The sequence below is a fragment of the Nerophis ophidion genome, linkage group LG09 (assembly GCF_033978795.1).
Source record: "Nerophis ophidion isolate RoL-2023_Sa linkage group LG09, RoL_Noph_v1.0, whole genome shotgun sequence".
NCBI lineage: Eukaryota > Metazoa > Chordata > Actinopteri > Syngnathiformes > Syngnathidae > Nerophis > Nerophis ophidion.
The window spans coordinates 38191260-38215725 of NC_084619.1; the positions used below are offsets into that span (position 1 = coordinate 38191260).

The 24466-nt window shown below is 37.2% G+C and overlaps 1 protein-coding gene across 2 annotated transcripts; it reads right to left on the minus strand.

Moving 5' to 3' along the window:
- Window positions 1-240: 240 nt before the first annotated feature.
- On the minus strand, window positions 241-17593 carry inaa (internexin neuronal intermediate filament protein, alpha a). 2 transcript variants are annotated; one of them, XM_061910961.1, is made up of 5 exons: window positions 17292-17593; window positions 11982-12212; window positions 7370-7897; window positions 1799-1923; window positions 241-812 (listed from the first exon to the last, which is right to left on the minus strand). In XM_061910961.1, exons 1-5 carry the CDS (start codon window positions 17571-17573, stop codon window positions 629-631), a joined length of 1350 nt encoding a protein of 449 aa, XP_061766945.1. In that variant the 5' UTR covers window positions 17574-17593; the 3' UTR covers window positions 241-628. The 2 variants fall into 2 exon arrangements, with proteins under 2 accessions (XP_061766945.1, XP_061766946.1); XM_061910962.1 differs by lacking the exon at window positions 1799-1923.
- Between the last annotated feature and the right edge of the window lie 6873 nt (window positions 17594-24466).

The window sequence follows — 24466 nt, forward strand, 5'->3', positions numbered from 1 at the left end:
GCGTCCACGCTGTAAGCCAGCCATGAAGTTTGCAGAATTGTCCGGTATTTTTTGACAAATGTTCTTTCTACCATGAGCATCTGTAGCCGCAGCCGTCAAGGCGCCGCCATCTTGCATCTTTGTTGTTATTAGTGGACTTATGATGCATCTCCTTATTTGCAGGTGAAGATCTTTAATCAAGTGGTCTTATCCTCCCCGTTTGAGTATGTCATGTGTCAAATAAAGATGAGAGAATTTTATTCAGCTTTGTTTATTCATCCCCACAGTTGGCGCTAAGGACCTCATAAGCGGGGAAAACATTGATATGGTTAACGTATTTATATGTATACAGTACATATAGTCACAGCCACTTCTGACAAAGGTTTCACATTTATCGTTAGAGCTGATGCTAACGGCGGATTTTAGCCTGTTAACTTTTCCACTTTTGACACACATTATTTTAATACTAGCACTTATTGTAATATAGTCTTAGAAATACTTTGTGTGTTTGACGTCTGCACCAAAGAAGTCAATGAATCACTCATATCAAGTTCTTTGAGACCTATCTTAAGTAATTCTATGGTCACATAATTGTGATACTATTACTTATACATTATTTGTTGCCTTCACGGAGTGTGTGTCTTTGTCCTCAGTTGTTGGAGTTAATGTCTGCTTCATCCTTCTCCTCCTTGAGGCTTTCCTTCTTGGCTCCCTCTTTCTCTCGCTGGCTTCCCCTGGAGGAGTCGGCAGGGACGTGTGCCTGGTAACTGTAAGTGGAAGTTCCGAAGGACATCCCTGAGTTGAAGTGAGTCTCCTCCCCTTCCAGCAGCTTCCTTTGGAGGATGAATGTAAATATATATTCAACAGTAACAAACTGAATTTGGATTAAAATTGGCCGTTGTGTGTGAATGCTTGTCTAAATTAGTCCTGCGATGAGATGGACACTTGTCCAGGCTGTAATATGTAATGTAGTGACAGGCACATTTATAACCTAATATTTACCAAATTTGCTCATTTTAAGCATACGGTGGTGCATTAATTTAATTAAAGCTTCATTATTCGCTTTTTCCTTCGACAACGTCACTGATTACTACTCATTGCAGACTTTGAGAGACAACATAGTAACAAAATATTTACTGTGTAATGTCTGCTGTCACTGGGATGCAAACTGTTAGGATGTTGATATATTTCTGTTCAAATGAGGAATGACTCAAACCTTAAAGAAAAAAGGGAAGTGGAAGTCTAAAATTGGATGCCAAAGTTGACCCAACTTGTTGGATTACGTCCTCATTCTTCTATCAAGGTGAGATACAAAATTTGACCCAAAATAAACTTTTACAAGCTTCGAGGCATGAAAGCAGCTTACCAACTGATGTTGAAATAGCACAAGCTTGTTAGCCCTCTATGACAATGCGCTGCTATAGCTTGTCTGCATTAGCGCTCATAATAACAATATTACTAATACTTGGTTAATATTCAGGTCACAAAATATAAATGGAATATTGTTGGCGATTTTTGGATGGTTAATTATAGAGCTTTATGGATGGAATAGAGCACCTCTCATTGACTCCATTGTAAGCAGACATATTTACAAGTTAGATTGCATTAAAAAAATGTCTTACATGATAATTGTGAACAGTAAGCTAAATTCTTCACATTTTTTTTTATTGTTTTCACTTTTTAACTTACCCATCTGTTTTGTAGTAGATGTTCGTATGCAGTATTTTATCTAAGGGTTTACTGTGAAAGTGTTTGGCATTTTGCTCCTTTGGCTAAACAAACATGCCTCATAGATTTGATTTACCATAATTAATCCCACCTGTAAGCAGCTATCTCAATGTCCAGAGCCATCTTAACGTTGAGAAGGTCTTGATATTCTCTCAGGTGCTGTGCCATCTCCCCCTTTAGATTCCTCAACTCTGTATCTAGTTGACCAATTGTGTCCTAGGAGAAGAGGACAAGCCAAGCATTATAAAGACAATTATTGAAACACCACTGATCCAGCGGGTACATTGACAGGGTCAGTTTTTGTACGATAAGTTTTAACCCGTACAGACGTCCCTCGCCATGCACATCGCTTATACATATATGATAGATATATATATACACACATCATAGATAGATAGATACAAAACAAAAAAGTAGTTTTGGCCACCAGGTGACCAAACCAGTTAGAGCATGCTGTTCAGTACCGTGACCACTGATTTGTTCAGTCTCAGGGAGCGTTACTTTATTAGCTTAAAAGAGAGTAAAGATTACTAGGTGATGTTATTTGATGTATACAGGGCTCTCATGTTGAAACATGTGTTGAGGTTGTTTATGCTCTTGGTATGAAAATATTTGATTAATGATTCTTATTTCGCAGACATTTGCTGACCGTGATTCTTTAGCTCCCTGTTGGTATTCATCCCCCCTGCATATGAGTCAAAGGAATGCGGAAAATTAATATAAAATAAAATATTCCACGCGAGTACAATCGTTAGCCTAAATCTATATTCCTGCCATTTAAACTCTGCTTCTTCTTACTCCTTTTTGGACATGCTGTACTGAAACAACTGGAAATATGTGATGCATTACATTGTAATTGTATTGGATGCATGTTCAAAATTAACTACTACTGAAACATACAGATTTGACACTACAAACGATCAAATATATGATGTCAGGTATTTACTATTTTTGCTGGGAAACCGAAAACGCTGCCAGCAAGCCCTTGCGGCGTTTGATTTTTGACATCTCAATATGAATACATAACCTGATAAATTGTACATTGGATCGCTTGATAGTCTGTCGTGTGAAGCATGTATACCAATTGACTAAAATAACATTTTATAACAATTGTACTGCAGTAAAAGATTATTTTAATTACATTACCGCATTCCTTGGATTTATGCACTCGTGCAGGTGCAGGGGATCCTTGAAATCCAACGGGTAGCACGTCTCGACAGAACCCCGGAGCCAATTAACCACGATAAACAAGGGGCCATACTTAATTTGAGCCTCCCTAAAAAAGCCATGGAAAAGAAGATGGCCTGATTTAGCAACAGTCCTGGTTAATCTAGTAAACACGTAGGATCAATTCACTAAGAACTTTCTCTGTCTAAGCCAAAGTGACTTTCACACTAAAGCCACACTTTTTTTTGGCCCGGCCTTGTTGACCTGAAGTCTGTATAACTATTCTGCATTAACGGAAGACGATTAGGAAACGTTGGGACACAGTCTACAAACACTATGAATAAAAAGAAGTTAAAGGTCATGTTAGACACAAGATCTTGTACTTAGTGTTGAGACCGTTTTCATAAAATTAGCTACAAGTTACAAAACTGGATTAAAATACAGAAATGGACGCAACACTTTGAGTGTTAATAATAAGATTAACGTCCTAACAATTAGCATAATTTTGTCATCCTAAAGAGTGATTATGAGCCTTAGCATTTCCTAGTTCATTGCTGAATGGGCATCTTTTAGCTACTACATACACATAATTATAATAATACTAACAGGAGAAATTAAGCAATGCATTGGTTGTGTATGTATTACTTATTGCAAAACAAAACTAATTCCACAAACATGTTAAAATCCCAAACAATTTAAAATAGAGTCAATCTATAGGGTTTTCTTTCTCTTCAACCTGTCCTTGACACAGAAAAGTTGAGACAAGCCAGCAGGATGCGGTTAGTTAACAGATTTACTGAAGCTGTGACATCATTGAGGACTTTGACCCCGTCTAATCCCATTACTGGACAGTTCCCACTATTGCTATCACCACGTATTTTACTCAAGTGATATCTTTCAAATACATTTTCACTCAATTTCCGGTTAGGTTGCTTTGTGTTCTCAGGTCTCTATAAATAAACCGCAGTATACAGCCATAATTCAGACCTCAAATTTAAACTTTTTAAAATCAAGGCAAGTGTTGTGCTCATATTTTAGGGCACTGAGGCTAGTTGGAAGGGCACCAAAGCAAACATTTTCTTTCGAGGCAGGGGCTCCAAAGCATGCTTATACAGTATATAAGAATTTTGAAAGATGGCACCTGATGGCCATAGGATGGAACTGCACTTTTTGTCCATATAGCTACAAAGTGTTCACGTATGATATCTACGGCTGCCAATTATCAATCAATCAATCAATCAATCAATGTTTATTTATATAGCCCTAAATCACAAATGTCTCAATTATGGCAAAAGTAATAATCAAGATTATTGTTATCAATATTGCAATCCTGATTACTGATTGTTAGGTAAAGCAGTGTTGGGGTGTGAACATATTACCATAATGTATATTGTAATGTGTAGAAAAAAAAGCCTATAGATCAGTGGTTCTTAACCTTGTTGGAGGTACCGAACCCCGTTGATTTCATATGCACATTCACCGAGCCGCTCTTAGTGAAAAATAAAATGTTTTTTTTTTTCAAATTCAAGACAAAGTTATGTGTTTTTGGTCACACTTTAGTATGGAGAACATATTCTAAGTAACAAAGACTTAATTTTGAGGTTTTTGGACACTAGGGGAACCTATTCAAAGTAACAAAGACTTAATTTGGAGTTATTTGGTTAGGGTTACAGAGTTAGGGTTATAATGAGACCATGCCGAATAAGGCATTAATAAGTACTTAATGACTAGTTAAGAGCCAATATGTTACTAATTTGCATGTTAATAAGCAACTAATTAATGCCGAATATGTCCCCCATACTAAAGTGTTACCATGTTTTTTTACTGGTGCACAAAATGAACCGTTCAAAGAACAAAACCGACACTAAACTCACACTAGACTGCACAAACTCATAACAAATGACACAGCTGCAAATCAGTGTGACTTCTGCTGTTGCCGTATCCGTAATACGCCGATAGGGAGAAGTTTTTATTGAGACGATGAGTCGGGTGTGTTTTGACCTCTGCCGAAACCCTGAGGCTCGATCGAACCCAGGTTAAGAACCACTGCTATAGATAAACGTTATCCATATAATCTAGACAATTTTTTTTTTCTTATTCATTAATAATATCAACTTGTCAGCCTTTTTCATTACATTATTCCTTTATCTCTATTTTTACATTTTAATAAAAGGATGTATATATATATTTTTAAGTTATGCACATACAAATGTGCATAACTTTAAAAAATCACGTATCAGGACAGATCCATTATGAGTTTGAACAGAAATATGTTGTATAGGAATTAACGATACACTATAAACATTAACAAAATGCTGTGTCACATTAATAATTTTTGAAGTAATACCTTTTGTGAAATGAAAAAAACAAGTAATATAAAAAACATGGCGTTTAAAAAGTCAATGGCAGTCACGGCTTGTTCTTGCTGCCAATTCTGGTCAATTTTTTAAGGCAACACGGCAAGTGACAAGGGCGGTCGCAGCACTTGCCGAGGTTAAATCCGAGCCCTGATAATTCCTAGGGGTTAGGGCTGTCTTTAAATAGTCATCGATTCGATTCGTAGCAGTCTGATTCGACTATCAACCTCAAACTTAATTTGCCTGATATCAAATCTCTACCCTCCCCCAGTGGGAGGAAGGCAAATTAATACATGCTGGGGTCCCCTTGTCAAGCGGGTGTGTTAGGAGGACAAATTGATTGCATTCATGGTGTTGACTTTAAGTATTAGTAAAGGACTTATGTACAGACAAATACTGTAGTTTTAAGAGGGGTAAGGTAATTCTTATCTGCTCAAAATTTTGGAGAGAGAAATTGCTGCTTCGAGGTTCTGCTTCCTAGTGTGATATCTTGGAAACAACTGGCTGTATTTTGGACCACTACATCTCTTACTGTATACTTATTTGTCTGTACACAATAATATTTTACTAATGTTGGGAGAATGTTTCTACGTGGGGGGGATGTAATTGTGGCTTGTCAAGGCGCGCTGCTGTCAGACACGTCGCTCGGTGTGCCTCTTCCCAACTGAACCCTGTGGGCAGCTTGCTTACAAAATATGTTGTGAGAATCTGAATTGAGAATCTTGTTGAATAAAGAATCAATTTGTCAAGTAAAAATCTGAATGGAATTGTGAGTTGTGAGATTCACATCATTACTACCTCACCATAGACGGTATTTTTAAATACTGTAACTACATACTCTCAGAACTAGGGCTACAGCTATTGATTATTTTAGTAATAGACTGATATATGGATTAGTTATTTTCAATTATTCAGCTCAAACACTTCAGAGCCTCTGTGACTATTTTAAGCAAAATAGTTTAAATATTTTTCCACTTAATTTTTTTTTTTTCTAAATAAATGTACATCAACATGGAAATTACACTTTTAACATGTTTGATTGATTGATTGATTGATTGATTGATACTTTTATTAGTAGATTGCACAGTACAGTACATATTCCGTACAATTGACCACTAAATGGTAACACCCGAATAAGTTTTTCAACTTGTTTAAGTCGGGGTCCACGTTAATCAATTCATGTGCGCTTTAATACTTCAAAACATTTTTCTTAAAATCAAGCATTTACACACGCCCGCTCTCATGTGAGCTCTATTGCAGCGGCTGTCAATTTGTATTAGATACACTCTTAAACGATTAAAGCAACACCATATAAATATGAGCCTTTTTCTATACGATGAATCAGATGCAAATTTTGCCAGGTATTTTTATTTAGCACCGCTTCAAATGTTAGTAATAAAAATGGAAGTATTTGTAAACATTTAAACATTTGTTAACAACTCACTGTTCGGAAACTGATGTTCCTCAAACTTTCTGTGTGTCAGAAATAGCTTTAATCAATAAAACTCTTTAGGCAATCCTCATCTTACGTTTTGTTGTTATGCACTTTATTATTGTACAAAAAGTAAAATAATTAGTTATAGATGATGTGCGTCGCTACACGAAGGAGGGACAGATATTACTTTTGTTCATTTTTCAACTTGAACCTTCAGTATGTCCCACAAGCATAAGGCAGCATATTATGGCAGTGCATCAAAAAAAATAATTTATGAAAACTTAGACATTGAAATATGCCCTGAAAGTGGAGAAATATGGACCAACATTGCCTGCACACCAATGACGTGACCATCATGAAGGATAGAGATGGCATCTTTAAACATGTGATTAAGCAGCGTACTGGTCTCATTAGACTTCCACCTCCCAGTCCAATGCCCCTTAAAGTGTCCAAGACAATACATTGTATTTAAACTTCATTACTGTATTGTTTGTGTCGTCCAGGTGTTCTGTGTAGTGTCAATGATTTTGGGTTTTTTCTTTAAGTACAATTTGGAAATAAAGTGACTCAGTGTTGCCATGACAATAATTTGATAGGGCTTTTTTTTTTTTACATGCTCTGCCCTGATTTGACCACTTTTGTTAGTTTATTCTCTATCAAAGATAGTACTTTTTTAGTAATGTCAAGATAGATCTTTGCATACCTGCATTGCTGTAACTTCACCGTTGTGAGCATCCTCCATCTCTGCGGTCTGCCTCTCCAGTGACTCGTTGGCTCCCCTCAGGGTCTCGATCTCGAGGGTCTTGGCCTGCAGTTGTCTCCTGAACTCATTCATCTCCTCCCTGCTGGCCCGCATGGCCTCGTTGCTCCGAGTGGCCTGTTCACTGAGGCTGGCGAACTTGGACTTGTACCACTCCTCTGCTGACTGCAGGTTTTTGGAGGCGATGCACTCATACTGGCTGCGGATCTCTTTTAGGGCCGATGTGAGGTCCGGTTTGGCGAGTTCCAGTTCCACTGAGACCTGCTGCGCCTCCATTAAGCTGCTGAGCTCCTGGATTTCCTCATCGTGCACTTTGTTCAGGAAGGAGATTTCCTCCATCAGTGATTCAACTCGACGCTCCAAATCCAGACGAACAGCTACGGCGTCATCCACGTCTTTCCTGAAGGACCTCAAGGTTTTGTCTGTCTCCTCTCGCACTCTAAACTCCTCCTCATACTTTGCATTAAGTTTCTAACATGTTGGCAGGTACACATGAAGGGAGAGAGAGGGAAAAGTTGAAAGAAAACTTTTTTTCCACCCTCAAAACATCAACATCTGAGCTTGTTGCTATGAAGAGTTGGTAGCACAAAAAGCCACATGTGCTTTGAATGGCAAAGTAGAGAAACTACAGAAAATCAGACAAAATAAACTTTTTTTTTTAAATTTCTCAACTTATTCACTTACAAATTGTACTTAAATAAATGTTTGGGCATTGGTGGTATTAAATATGGGCCACAATTGTCCTGGGCGACGGTCAATAAGGGGTGCCGAAAGGATTCTGGGAAAAAAATAAGCTAAGCACTTACACTAATAAATCAGGTCAGGATGTGCGTGTCGGATGGCCCCTTCTACAGGCGGGATACTGGCGCTGCCCCCATTTCGTACAGTGGTACCACCAACTTATGAGTATTTTGAGATGCAAGCGGTCTTTCAGCTTTTTGTTATGATTCAAGTTGCATCAATTTGAATTACAAGCCTCCCTGCCACTAGATGGCGTAATAATTGTCACAGTGAACCCCGGAAGATCTGCCAAAAATCATTCATTCTTACTTGTTGGCAATAGATTGCAATAACTTAGTGTTCCAACTAGGGGTGTGGGAAAAAAATCGATTTGAATTTGAATCGCAATTCAGAATCGATTCTTTTATTTATTTTAATCGATTTTTTTTTATCAATCCAACAAAACAATACACAGCAATACCATAACAATGCAATCCAATTCTAAAACCAAACTCGACCCAGCAACAATCAGAACTGCAATAAACAGAGCAATTGAGAGAAGACACAAACACGACATAGAACAAACCAAAAGTAGTGAAACAAAAATTAATATTATCAACAACAGTATCAATATTAGTTATAATTTCAACATAGCAGTGATTAAAAATCCCTCATTGACATCATCATTAGACATTTATAAAAAAAGAACGATAGTGTTACAGTGGCTTACACTTGCATCGCATCTCAAAAGCTTGACAACACACTGTCCAATATTTTCACAAAGATAAAATAAGTCATATTTTTGGTCCGTTTAATAGTTGAAACAAGTTTACATTATTGCAATAAGTTGATAAAACATTGTCCTTTACAATTATAAAAGCTTTTTACAAAAATGTACTACTCTGCTTGCATGTCAGCAGACTGGGGTAGATCCTGCTAAAATCCTATGTATTGAATGAATAGAGAATCCTTTTAAATCGGGAAAAAAATCATTTTTGAATCGAGAATCGTGTTGAATTGAAAGAAAAAATCGATTTTGAATCGAATCATGACCCCAAGAATCGATATTGAATCGAATCATGGGACACCCAAAGATTCGCAGCCTTAATTCCAACTATTGGAAACCATTAGCTGTGGTACAGCTTACACATCCTCATAAAGTCACCAACATCCTCTGTTGGTGCTGCTGAGGCTTGGCTTCCAGAGCACGCCTGATGCAGCGTCGGGTGTCCAGCGGCTCTGTAGCTCCGCTGCACTTCAAACCAGCGGTGTATCCAGTCCCACTGCTGCCCAGCCTAGTGTGATATAAACCACTCTTCTCACCCACTGCTCTGATTGTGAAAGAATCTAACTCGGAATATCTGCTTTATACTACCTTTAATGGCTGCTATCTCAATCTTGCTGATCAGCCCTCCTTCTGTAGCCTGGCTCAGTGACCATGTTGGAGCTAATAAGACAAGAGACCAATCAGAACAGATAAAAAAAAATTTGAAGTCCTCTTCAGTCTGCTGGAAGAAGTAAATGCTTTATATAATTGTTACATTATTTCATAAAACTACTGCAGTTGTAGTACATTTAATTACTAGTCTGTTTTCTATCCAAAAATGTTATTTCTTTTTAAAAGATATGTTAAAAGATACAGATTAATTTCGATGAATAGCGCTGATTTAATATACGAGTGTTTTGAGTTACGAGCTCTGTCGTGAAACTGATTGAGCTCATAAGTTGAGGTATACTGTTAGTATGGGCTTCAGGACTTAGGCTAATTAGAAGTTGATAAAGTCAATTAAAACAAATATAGCTAAATAATTAAACAATTATTATCCTTAATATTGTACAATATTTAATATATCGTAGACCAAGCGTCTCAAACGTGTTATATATCGCAATGAAAATATGATTCCCCCCCCCCACATTTACAACACCTCTTGTAGTCTACATAACATGTTATGTTGTTTATTTGGTCAACATTTCGCATAGATTATGTTTTACAGGCCGTCTTTGAGCCGCTTTCTAAACCATCTCTTCCGGATGCACCGTTTTTTGTCTTAAATTATGTGCCAAAGCCTTCCTCCAGGCCAAGCCCCCTTCTACTGCGTCCACACCCTGACAGCCATGTTGTTCTTTAGAGCTTACCGACCGATATAAGTTAGAACTATACGCTACTTCCATCCATTTTCTACCGCTTATTCCCTTTGGGGTCGCTACTTCTTTTGTAAGTGGAACTTATCGACTACAACTGAATACAAAAGGCGGACTTGCTCAAAGCTATTCAGGTAAACCTGTACATAAATGGAAATATCCCAGAGGTAACTAAGGCAAAAAAACATTACTAAAGTCTCGAATTTCAACCAACTGGTTTGATTTCACATTATTTAGGACTTATAGCGGTCCCAAATACACAAAAAAAGGTATCAACAGTTAAATGGTTGGTTTTGTATTATAGGACACCATAAATAAAAATAGGCAAATAGTGAGTCAATATGAGTGTTTAGCAATGTTGCCAAGTCCTCAGTAAGGAAAGTAGGTATAGGCAGTCATAAAAGTTGCTAGATGATGTCATCGCCTTATTTGCATAATTGATTGTGACAGACTGTAAGAGAAAGGCATAGCATCATGAGATAAAAAGTGAGCTAAAACATGAAAAGTATGATTACAACCGTAAATTAACTTTCTTCTGTTGATTCTTAGTCTGTTTTCTTAAAACTTTAATACAATTTTGGTCTGCATTAAGAGTATCAAATTTGATCAAAAGACTAGAAATGTTGACTGACTCATTAACATGAATAAAGATTGGGTTGTTACTGTCAACCTGACCGCCTGTGAGGAGTGGCTCACGGCACCGTTCACTCCTCATTAAGGACATTAACTGCAAAGTAATACATGCTTTCATGTCTCCAAAACATCCGAAAATAAATGCTAAAATTGTCAGTTGTCGCTTTTGAGAGAAAAAAGTAGCTAAGGAGTAGGAAAAATGCAGGAAAGTCGCCAAGTTGGTAACACTGCTGTTTAGACTTTACTGCTTGTTAGTTGAGGTGACAGTGGGGCGTGTTTGTGTCAAAGCAGGGGGAAGATGATTTAGGAATACAAGGAAGAATTGTTCGAAGATAAAAAGGTATTGGGCTTTGTCATTACTTTGCATACAGTCTATGCCATTGTATGGAATGTATGTGATCAAAAAAGCCAACATTGGCCTTCATGCTAGCTAATGCATATAACCAGTTGGGGACTCTAGCATGTGCATGTTTCTGTGTCTCATGAAGAGGCTGTCTTTTACTCTATTGTAACTTGTACATAAATTATTCCATCTAATCTAATAAACAGTTATGTAACAATTGATGGTGGAGGTTACATTATAAATATTTATTTTCATATTTTCTTGAGTGCGGCCTTTTAAAAAACTTGATAACATTTGATGTCATTGACAGTCATTGTGGGCTTCACGGTGGCAGTGGGTTAGTGCGCCTGCCTCACAGTACAAAGGTCCTGCAGTCCTGGGTTCAATCCCAGGCTCGGGATCTTTCTGTGTGGGGTTTGCATGTTCTCCCGGTGAATGCATGGATTCCCTTTCGGGTAATCCGGCTTCCTCCCACTTCCAAAGACATGCACCTGGGGATAGGTTGATTGGCTACACTAAATTGGCCCTAGTGTGTGAATGTGAGTGTGAATGTTGTCTGTCTATCTGTGTTGGCCTTGCGATGAAGTGGCGACTTGTCCAGGGTGTACCCCGCCTTCCGCCCGATTTTAGCTGAGATAGGCGCCAGCGACCCCGAAAAGGGAATAAGCGGTAGAGAATGGATGGATGGATGGACAGTAATGGTTGTGTTTTTTGTACCTGCAGCTCTTCCTCCATGTTGTTCCTCTCGATTAGGATGTGGCTGTTATCCCTGTTCAGTTCCTCCAACTGGGACCGCAAGTCCCTCATCTCCTGCTGATAGAGGCGAGCCACGCGTGACGGCTCGCCCTGCCTCTGCCGCAGCGTCACCAGCTCAGACTCCAGGATTTTATTCTGCTGTTCCAAGTGTCTGACTTTATCAATGAACATGGCGAAGCGATCATTCAGACCCTGTGTAACAGTAGAGATACTTGGTTACATTGAATTCTAATGACTGTTTTTATACTGCACACCTTCAACACGGCCTCAGGTATGTCCTGTCATCTATTTCTTATTGTTGTTGAACCGGGGATGTCCATCTCAACTGCACATTTAAGTTCAATTTGACTCTATAAACCATTTATACAGCCTGCATTGTTTGTCTTAAACCATAATACTGTATATGTAAAGAAATGCTTGCAACACTCCGAAATATTTAAAAGGCTTCCTATTTTGTTGATCTATCCAACATTTAACTAATGGTCAGAAATTCAAGATTAGAAAACTGCGATCACATTGCACTTGAATTCTTAGTGACGCGTATGCACCTCTTAAAAACAGGCAGCGATCCAAATTGTACACAGTGAAATATTTCCAGAATATATTTGTCAATCATTTTTGGTGATTGATTATAATTTACAGCATTAAAAAAAAAAATCAAGGGATGTTTCTATCAGGGTTTTATGCTGCCGATTCCGATCATCTGTGAGCGAGATTAGCCAATACCGATCACATGTATTGTAAATGTTTCAATCTATTTATGGTGAGCGCTATTGACGGTTTAACAATATCAACACAATAAAATCCCTTTTTTCTTTTAATAAATACTATTGTTGATCAAAACATAGTCAAGAGTACAAAATAACTTAACAGAAGCAAAAACTACTACTATCGACTGCTTATCTAAATTCTTTGGGTTTTGCCCCCAAAGTCCTCCTGTGTCCAAAGAATTATTCGGAGTTTGCAAACAAACAAAAAAAAAGATTGTGAAAATCAAATAGTATCGATCATATACTGATACCACCCTGTATTAACCATCAATTCATGGATTTAAGTGCCTCTCTCTAGACACTAATGAATCTACTTGTTAATAGCTGCTCATATTCTGCTGCAATGCGGTTTCATCAACATTTTTTAAACCTTACCAATTACTTAATGTATTTCTTTTTTTTTTTTTTTTTAAAGCTGGTTAGCTTAGCTGTTAGCATGCCTGCTCCAGGCTTACTCTTGGTGTGTAACATGATTAACCTCAGCCTCCAGTGTTAATGACACTTAACAATGATACTTAAGATACTATGAAATGCAGTCTATTTGCTGTACTGTAGGTGATTATCATTGAATAAAGGACATAACCAAATTTTTAATTTGAATTGCATAGCCAGCAGCAACAACATATGCATGTTGGTTTATGTCATTGTTGATGAAGAATTTTTTTTGATTGATTGATACTTTTATTAGTAGATTGCACAGTTCAGTACATATTCCGTACAATTGACCACTAAATGGTAACACCCGAATAAGTTTTTCAACTTGTTTAAGTCGGGGTCCACGTTAATCAATTCATGGTAAAATGTCGCTGTTTATGCGCTAACTTACCTTTCTTATCATATCAAAAGGTGCAACCACTGTGACACATTGACACGGCTTCCGAGGGCAATGGAAAATGAACCAAGTGTACAACCACTTGTTGGCCAACGCAGGTTCGACACCAAACTGCAATCTGCACCAAAGTTTGCTGCAGTGTGAACGGTATAACAAATAAAGCTCATTGAATCCTTGAAAAGGTTATATGGACAACGGCTCTACACTGTTTAAGGAGATGCATGATTAGTTGCTAGCTTGTCAGCCGGGGAACGCAAAATTAATTGCTTGTATTCCGACACGCGAGTTCTTTCCCGAAGTGAAAAACCGCGATTGTCAACGAAGCCAAGATGGCTGTTGAGCTGCACGCATGAGTACGCAAGGTTCCTAGATCTTCCTGCAAAAAAGTAGATACGAGAAAAATATCGAACTATGCAATTAGATAGGTGGGTTGCAATTATGTGATTGAGAGGCACAACCGGGATCTTCCAGGTTTCAGGTGATGGTCTAAGCCCCATTAGGCTCCTGTTTATTTACCTGCATCTGTGCAGATTTAGGCCTATTTTGAAAGGTTTAGAGGGAAATATAAAAGTGATCATGGAAAAAATGGTGTAAATGGGATGCAGTGAGTTTTTGCATTCAAGAAAAATATTTTTTTAAAGATTTAAACCATTTATCATCTGAGGGGTCCACAAATTAAACATCAATCCGTGAAAGACAATGTTGGACCTATTTGTGCATTGCTAAGCATCGTTAATTGACATTGACATAAGTGCCATGCTGTGATTGTGACGCTAATGACAAAAAAGAAAAAAAAAATTTGCAGTTGATTTCCTACAACAATTAGTCTCATCTACAATTCATGTCTGCAGTTTTTGTTTTATGAAGTTCATATATTGTCTCATTATTTAGCTATATATTTCTATGTTGTTCAGCATGAATCTTTGCTAGCGACATCAAGATTCAGTATATGCTGTTGAGCCTATATAAGAGAGATTTATTCATCTATTTTATTATTACTATTAAGGATAGTTTCTTTAAGCGAACAAACATCAAAGACGCTATAATGTTGTCATCCGTGTCAAAAAACCTGCACAAAAACAACTACTAAGCTTTCCGTTTTTGTTCTAAAATCGAGAAAGAAAATACTGTGGTTTAGACCAACAATCACCTTATTTATTTTCAGGATTTAACATGACGTTAGTTTATTTGCACAAGCAGGTCTTTGTAGTAATATTTAGGCATAGTAACTACAAAAGAACACAAGCTAATGCGATCTCTCGTCCTTTCTTCACATCTATTTCTGCTCTCAAACACTACTAATATATTAGAGGATAAACTGGATTGCATCACAGAAAGTTTCTCAAACAAATGTTTAAACAAACATTTTACAAAGTTACAAAGTGACCTCGCGCAGACAAGAGCATGATCCGATTGTTGTCCATAAAATGATGAAAGTGATATTTTGAAGAGCAATTTCCTTTGACGCACTTATCTTTTTTTCCAGACATTATTATCTTTATGAATGACTTCTTTCGTGACTACAAAAGCTCTTTTCTTTGGCCCTATTTAAATGACTGGAACACCAAAGAACAGAACAGCAATACAGCATTTTCTGCTAAAAACTCTACACTCACTTGTTTTAATCTGCTACGCTCAAGCTGCTTGACCATAATGTGGATTAGGCCTTGAAGAAGAAAAACGAATATGACGTCTTATGCAACCTTCCTATCCATCCTTATATTTGATCAAAAAAAAGATTTGTTGAGTGATATCAAGTATTATCCATCGGTCTCTTTCAGACACGTCAAACTATTGTGTGCTCCAGACGCCATGCAACACGACAAAACAGATGAAAACTTGGAAAAGCATGGAGGTGTACAACTTCTTTTTTTGGGACTGGGTCAAGGAATTTGGTATCAAGATGCATATTTATCATATGCATCTTTTTTGTTCGGATAAGATTGCTTTTCATGATTTAACTTCACGTCTACAGCAATGTTTGTTGCATGCGCCATTTACGAGTACGCATGTTTTCCTTCGTCTTTTTCAGAATTTAACAATAGATGTCAACATTGTGTATGTGTTGAAAGATTAAGTTATGATTGTTGCCTTTGTTAAAAGCTTAATTATCTTAGGTTTTTCTCACATTTACTTTCTTTAATTAAGAGTTGCCCAGTTGGTGCTTTACAAAACACTCATAGCAAAACTATGTTTTAAGAAATACAAATAATATCAACATATAACAAATGGGAATTAATAAACGTCAAAAGTATATCAAACAAACCTTTAACAAAGTAACGGACCGCAAACTAATGCATTCTTCTATTGCTCCCTTGGACTGGAGTGGGTACCACTTTTCTCGTTGTCGTTTTGTAAAATCTTGCAGTCTTCTGTCCTTCTTGATTACCTCTCGAGGAAGTCTGAAGAAAGGTTTCTTTTCGCGATTTGAATGGTTTGTACAACCGAAAACAACGCAAGCATAGAGCATTTTTCTTCGAGAAAGGCTAAATAGCGCACTGTGCCCATTGAGAACGGACACTACTTGACCACCACACATTCTATGACTTCATACACAACCCAGAAATACACTCTCAGGCAGAGGGGATATGTGTTTGTGATTGGCATTGGCAAAGACAATCACAAACCGAACGAAAATTGGTTGAATACGTTTTTTTTTATAAATTCAGTGACAATTTTACAATCGTCAAAACGTTCAATATTGTAAGCTACTGGTTTACGCTCTAATCAACAAACTAGACACTTCCCGAAGCTTTAATTTGCCTCTTTGTCCTAAGTGAACACAAAACCAGGTTTTTTTTCTTATTAATGCACACATATTATAATGCTGATTTGGATTTTTAGAATTTTTTTTAAATGTTATTTTAACTTTTCCCCCTAAATTACACATCAAGGCTACAAAGTGTTTTATCCAATTACTAAATTAATTTAACAAACATATCAATAGATTATTTGACTACTAAAATAATCGATACTCTGTTACATAAAAGTTAATAAGGCTGAGACGTGTTTGTGGCACACTGCCAACTTTTAGTATGTGTTCAAGTGTACTGGGATTAGTCCATCACAGTTCATTAAAGGCTCAACTGGTGTAGATCTGCATTAAAAAAAGTTTCTTGGTTCTAAAAAAAAATAAAATAATGAAAGGAACAAATCGAATTAATGTAGTTTGTCGAGCATTTGTTTCGGATTAAAGCCTTACAACACTCTTGGCTGTGAAGATGATCGAAGCATTTGCAGTTGGTCATAACATTTTGCAAGCTATAATAAGATGCTGCAGCTGTGATAGGCTCCAGCAACCCCGCGACCACGAAAGGGACAGTAGGAAACGGATGGATGGCTGGATCGATGTTTCAATTTGTTAAATGATGTGATTGCAGTGATGCATCACAGTTGAACATCTTATATTTTGATTATCAAAAATAATATATGTATTAAATACATTTCTGTAGTCATTATACTTTGGGATTATTTGTTAATTAGTGTATTGTTTCTCAAACTGTGTCATACGTTTTTTTAAATCAATAAATATACCCATTGCACATTATTTGGTATCAATTGAAGTTGTCAACTCCTCTGCCAGCTGCATCACTTCCATTGATGTTGAACTTCTTTTTGTTGTTTAGTTACTGAGTAAAATACAGTTATATGTTGGATGACGTCACATACCTGAAGCTGCTCCTTCTCGTTGGTTCTGATGAGTTTCAGTTCGTTGTTGACTACTGAGGTGTGGCTCAGGTCAAGGGAGTCCGAGGCCCCAAGAGAGAAGGAGGTCTGGGGGTGGACCATCCTTCGGTACATACCCACCGAGGAGCTACTGCTCCGCGACACCGCCATGGACCTGAGTCCCGCCGAGGACCGAGGCACGGCGCTGCTCATGCGGGAGGAAGAGGTGGAGAACCTGCTGGAATCTCCAAACACCTTTCGGTAGGAGGAAGAATTGTAGCTCATGTCTGCCGTTGAGTCTCAGCTGAAAGTGAGGCGCTGACCAACAGATTTAGCAGCTTAAAGGCAACAGGTGGACCAAACCATTTTACAAACAGACATCCAACTATTTAAAAAATAAAAATAAATCAAATAAGAGTAGCCTAAAGTTTTAAAAGGTGAAGTGTTAAATAATGACAATTTATAATACGCACATTGCAAGCAAAGACTAGCAACAAGCTGTTAGATGTGTAAGTGTTTAATACCACAATGGAACAGTCCACTTCTCCTCTGCGCAAACATTCACAAGGTGGGCTGTACTAAAAATAAATGGTATCAATCCTATACCAAGAAAATAGTACAGTATTTGCAAAACTGGCAAGTTTTACTTGAAACTTGCTACTAAGTGGCCAAGAGTTTAAGAGTGTCCGCCCTGAGAGGTTGTGAGTTGAAACTGCGGTAGAGTCATACCAAAGACTATATAAATGGGACCCATTTCCTCCCTGCTTAGCACTCAGCATTTAGGGTTGGACTTTGGGGTTAAATCACACCAAAATGATTCCTGGGCGTGGCCACCGCTGCTACTCACTGCTCCCCTCACCTCCCAGGGGGTGAACAAGGAAATGGGTCAAATGCAGAGGACAAATTTTACACCCCCCGTGTGTGTGTGACCATCATTGGTACTTTAACTTTAACTTAAAATGTTCAAAAACATTTATGAGTACTCTAGACTAATATATTACAAGTCGTCAACTGTTATTTTCAAATGTGTATTTATTTCCTATGAAAGATACTAATGTTATTGAATAATATCCACACATTACACCAGAGTTCTTCAACAGGGGGTCAGCAGGGGAACTATACGGGGTATGATGAATTGGTTAGTTAATTAGAGTTAAGAAAAACAACATTGTATACTGTATATTCCCCATGCATCCCTTTTGCAAATTTCCATGTATTCAAATTAGTGTTGTCCCGAAATAAAAAATATTTTGATACTTTTCGGTACTTTGATACTTTTCTAAATAAAGTGGACCACAAAAAATGCATTATTGGCTTTATTTTAACCAAAAATCTTAGGGTTCATTAACATATTTTTCTTATTGCAAGTTTGTCCTTAAATAACATAGTGAACATACAAGACAACTTGTCTATTAGTAGTAAGTAAACAAACAAAGGCTCCTAATTTAGGCTGCTGACTCAGTATGCAGTAAAATATTGTGTCATTTTTCATTCATTTATTTAGTCAAAATTATTGAGGACAAGTGATACAAAATGAATTATTAAACTACTTGTTCATTTACTGTTAATATCTGCTTACTTTCTTTTAACATGTTCTATCTACACTTCTGGGAAATTGTAGTAATCCTTTATTCTTCTGTTTGGATGCTTTACATTAGTTACATTAGACCTAATACTGTACTGGGGCACACCTGGGGCACAAATAATTCATGTGAGCGTGCAAAGCGCGCAAGCAAAAACATTTTTAGCACTTATCATAAAAAATACATAAATAGTGCTTTAAACTATGAAATCATATCAGATTATGTTGTATGGATCTTTGATTAACCACCTGAAATTAACTAATGCATTTGACCTACTTGTGCACTTTTTTACTCCAGACTTCTAAACTGCTACTGGTAAAAGCAAAAAGGAAGAGCAATGAATCTTTTTGAAATACATATTGCAGTAATCATCTGCAAATTTAACATCTACAAAAGTAAAACAAAAAATAAAGCACCCCTACATCTCTGGGTTCTTTTATATTATTTAATTTCCATTTATGGCAATGTGGCTAATCCTATTTCAGATACACAAAACTATAAAATATACACAAAACAATAAAGCCACAGTAGTAGAATAAATGAACAACTGTTGTGTGTCTGTTCAGGGAATCATTTTCTGAGAAGTAAACTGTAACGTCTCGTTTTCATTTTTGCAAAGTGGTCAATCACTCTGGACAGACATGGAAATATTACAGTAACTGTTATACAGTTGACCAGTGGTTCCCAACTGCTGGGTCGTGACATAAAAGTGGATTGTGTGTCATTTTCAGTGAGTTGCAGTCATATGTGTGCATGAAAAAAAAAAAGTTTAGGGAGGAAAAAAAATCTAATTGTGGCAACAAAAACATGATATTTTTAGCCATTTTTCTAGTGACTATTAGTGAGTATTTTAGCAAAAGGCAAACCGACTAACAAGTTGGAGGAGGACTCAGGGCAGACATGGAAATATATATTTTTTAAATCTAAATGGGGCAACAAAACCCGATGTTTTCAGCCATCTTTCTGAAAACAAATACAGAAATGTTACTATTTTTTTCTGGAAACAAAACCAGATGCTTTAGCTGTAGCCATTTTTCTGGTGACAAAACAAGATTATTTTAGTCAAAGTCACACCGATTAACAAGACAAGTCTACTGTGCTATTTTTCTGTGAAATAAACTTGAATGATTTAAAAATTTGGCTCACGACTTGATGATATGGAAACATGTTTTTCTTCCTGAAGATAAAGCATTTGAGAAGCACTCAACTCACACATGCTTACTCCAAATCATCATTGATGCAGAACCAGCAGACAATAACCAACATTATGTTTCATGTTCATTGGAAATTCCCCCGACAGCTCGTACAGCAAATGAATATGTTTGTTTTGATACAAGGAATAACGTTAGCTAACTTAGCATCAATTTAAGACAATGATGTTGCCTAGCTAGCTAGGACTTCACTTACATTTCTCATTCTTGCTGCTTCTTCTCTGCTGCAGGCGAATAACTTTCTTAAATCCATCTAGGAGTTACAGTTTGAGTCAAATCAAAATCAAAATATTGTAATTAACAAATTGTTGTTGGCTAACGTCACCTACCTCACGCAGTGATTCGAATCCCCCCTCTCTCTCTCTTTCTCTCTCTCTCTCTCTCTCTCTCTCTCTCTCTCTCTCTCTCTCTCTCTCTCAACTGAAGTCTCGATCCACACGTGAATAAATTACCATATTAAGTAGCCATGTGCTCACTGTTTCGTGGAGTGAATACAGTAGCAATCAATTACCATACTAAGTAGTATGTGCGCTGTTGTCTATGTTATGTAGACTTAAAACTCTGAAGCGTTTTTTTTATTGGTGAAATTTTTACTGGGGCACTGCAGATCAACAGTGGGGCATGTGCCCCAGTGAAATCTGTCTGGCGACGCCCCTGGATGATACCACAAATTTGGGTATCAATTCGATACCAAATGTTTACCAGATCATACATTGGTCATATTTGAAGTCCTCATGTGTCCAGAGTCATGTTTCCTGAGTTTATAAATATAATTTAAATCAAAAATAAAACGACAGATGTTGTGATGCCAAAACATAGACGTAATCATAGTAGTATTTATTAGTATCACAGTATACCATACAACTAAGAACACTAATACCATACAACCCTAATTCAAATACACATTAACATTGATACAATACACTGTAGTGTAGGTAAAAAACAAAAAGCAGTGACACTACTACCCTACCTTGCTCAAAGAAAAAAACATGAATTGTTATATTATTGAAAGGGTGTAATGTTATAAAACAGTGGTTTTCAAACTTTTTCAACCAAGTCCCACCTCAGAAAAGACTTGGGTCTCTAAGTACCACCGTAATGACCAACATTAAAATACAGGCGCACAGTAGGCCTAAATATTCATTAAAACACAAAGGAGCAGGTTTGTAGTAGTATAGTCAATGTTTTTAGCCACTGTAACATTACACACAGTTTGAACAGTAAGACTTTGTTTGAATATAAGAAAATGAAACACTGTACTTTAATCAAACAAATGTTGGCGTACCACTAGATAGAGCCTGCGTACCACTAGTGGTACATATACCACAGTATAAGTATCACTGATATAAACATTTAATATCACAGTTATTGTAACCAAAACGATCTAGGTTATCATTATCGCATTACTTAGTGATGGGTCCGGCAACACCGATGCATCGGCGCGTGCGTCGGTGCACGTACCGCTTTTCGAAAGTTACGTGACAGATCATGAGCTGTTTCGGTCACTTGACCGATACGCGAACTGTGTCGCACTGTCGTCTGCGCGCCAAACTGTGTTTATAAGGAAGCGCATATGTCAACGAGATGCTGCTGTCAACAGAATCGCTGTACTTCTGTCGTTGGTCATTTGTAATTTATCGTCGTCGGAGATCATTTCCGCCGCAGTGTGGGAATATTTTGATCATATATCGGAAAAAAAGGTATTTGTGTTCGTTTCCTTGTCGTTTCATTCTGTTCTCTCAAAGTTTCCAGCATTGTCCCACCCACACAACCATCCGATTAGTTACATTAAAAAGCGGTAACAACTAATCTCTTCGATAGCTCTGTTCGTAGAGTGGAGGACTGTAGTTGATCATGCTGAGGTCCTTGGAGCACTTGCTCAAATCCACCTCGAACTCACTACCTTTTTACCATGAATTTATTAACTTGGACCCCGATTCAAACAAGTTGAAAAACTTCTTCGGGTGTTACCATTTAGCGGTCAATTGTACGGAATATGTACTGTACTGTGTAATCTACTGATAATAGTTTAAATCAATTAATCAATCAACATTACGTATTCAGAGCGCATTTAAAAAAAAAAAAAAATTCCCAGTCCACAAGTATCATCATTCAAAACACGTTCTCTTAGATTTCCATGTTATGATACATGTGCATACCATTTAGCGGTCAATTGTACGGAATATGTACTGAACTGTGCAATCTACTAATAAAAGTTTCAATCAATCAATCATGTTCACATTATTTATTGACTGTATCAAAAAAAATATATATATATATATTTATTTAAATGAAGATGTTGAATAATCCTAAATGAAATACAATGACTTGGTTTATATTATTGTATATACTAGGTCATAAAATCAGTGTGAGTTGAGTCGGTCCATAGGTTGCCTGTAGGCATTTTTTTATGTCCAGCAGATGTCAGTATTTAGTGACACAGTATTGAAACAGTATCAATACAGTTTTGCAATGTGTCGAAATGCTACATGACGCCTCATCAACCCATCACTAGTTGTCAGGTAGCGATTAAGGTGCCTCTTGTTAGCTAGCAATTAGCGCGCTCCTTGTTAAATATTTTTGAGCGCTGCTATACTGCAATATTTGAATATCATATTATTGTACAAAGTACCTTTTTGGACAAGTTTTATTTTGCAACACAATTTTATACAAGATGTATTGGTAGAGGGTCTAAGCTCCATCTCTCTATTAGTTTGGGGGTCCTTGGCCAGTTCAGTAGAGGTGGACGATAATGCAAATTTTAGCATCTATCCAAAAGGCCTGTATTGCAGATAGTTATACCAGCATGTTTTACTTGAAATTATTCTGCCTTTTATTTTTTTGATCACTATTATATCCAGAATAATACACAGGACAAATATATTTTAAATCAAATTTTAACAGGGTTTAGTGCAAACGCCTCACAATACGAAAGTCCTGAGTTCAATCCCGGGCTCGGGATAATTTCAAGTTTAAATACCGATGGTAATTGTGATAACTGACTGGATGCGTCGACAAGAACACGGCAAGAGGTAAGATATAATAAAATTTATTCTAAATAAAAAAAGGAGCTCTGAACAGAAACACTCGAGCTAATAAAAAGGCAAACCAAAAACGCTAGTATGAAAACTAGGAAGTACAAATAGACAACTAAAATGGCACGTAGGCACAAAAAGATAAAACAAATCATCAGAATGTAAACTGTAATAAACAAGTGGCTTAGCGTGAGAAGCTAGCGTGAATATAAGCATAGAGAAGTATCAGTCGTCACCTGTTGCATGAGGGCAAATTTATGGACCCAGACTGAACAAAGAAAAGAGAAAGGCTTATATAGGGAGTAATCAAGGAGAACCAGGTGTGTGTAGAAAACGAGGAGCAGGTGAAAGCAATGTGTAACCATGGTAATGGACTAAACAGGAAGTGAGTGGGTCAGAAGAGAATGAAACAAAGTTGGAAAAATAAACATGTGAAGATCCGAGTCACAGATCGCAACAGGTAATAATCCTAACAGATAACCTACATCTTATATACCCAGAATGCTGAAATTATTATTATTATTATTGTTAATAATAAGAATAATTATTATTATCATTATTATTGTTCTTTTTATTGTTATTATTATCATTATTATTATTATTATTTTGTTAACCCACACAATAATAGCAAAGTCACTATAAACTTTATATCTAAACCTCTCATTTACTGTGAGAGAAATGTGATCCGCCGTAAACACAGTGCATTTTATTTTGAAAATTAACCCGGGGTTTTATTTTGTAATTTGTACACTACTTCCTGTACCGCACGATCTGCTCTGCTCTGTGCGGAATTGATGTGCCGTGCTCAATTGATGCGCCGTGCTCAATTGATGCGCCTTGCTCCGACGTCTGGCAAAAACAGAAGCTGACACATTGAATAATAGAATAATACAGCGTTTTTCTGAAATATGACCCATATTAGATGCTGAATAAGTGGACGGCGACTAGACCATAACTCACAGGTTCAAGTTGCTCCACTGTCACATCTCCTCAGGGGCGCAGTTGGCTCTCTCTCCTCTCACTTACTCACTCACTCGCCCTCTCTCTCTCTCTCTGGAGGAAGCGGCAGGCTCAAACAACCCGGTATTACAAGAAAACGTGGAGTTTTTGTACCACTGTTTTTTTTTGTTTTTTTTTTACATCCCTGACAGGAATTTATTAATGTTGTTTAAAGAAAAAGAAGAAAAAAAACACACACCGGCAGAGGGCACTTTTTAAGATGAGGCAAAAAAGGCAGAGGCTCAAGCACCCATAGGGCCCTATGTTTGCACGTGCCTGCTCAGTTCTCACACCTGCTGATCATTATCACAGTCATTATTTAAGCCATTCGGTTTCTGTCTTCGTCCTGG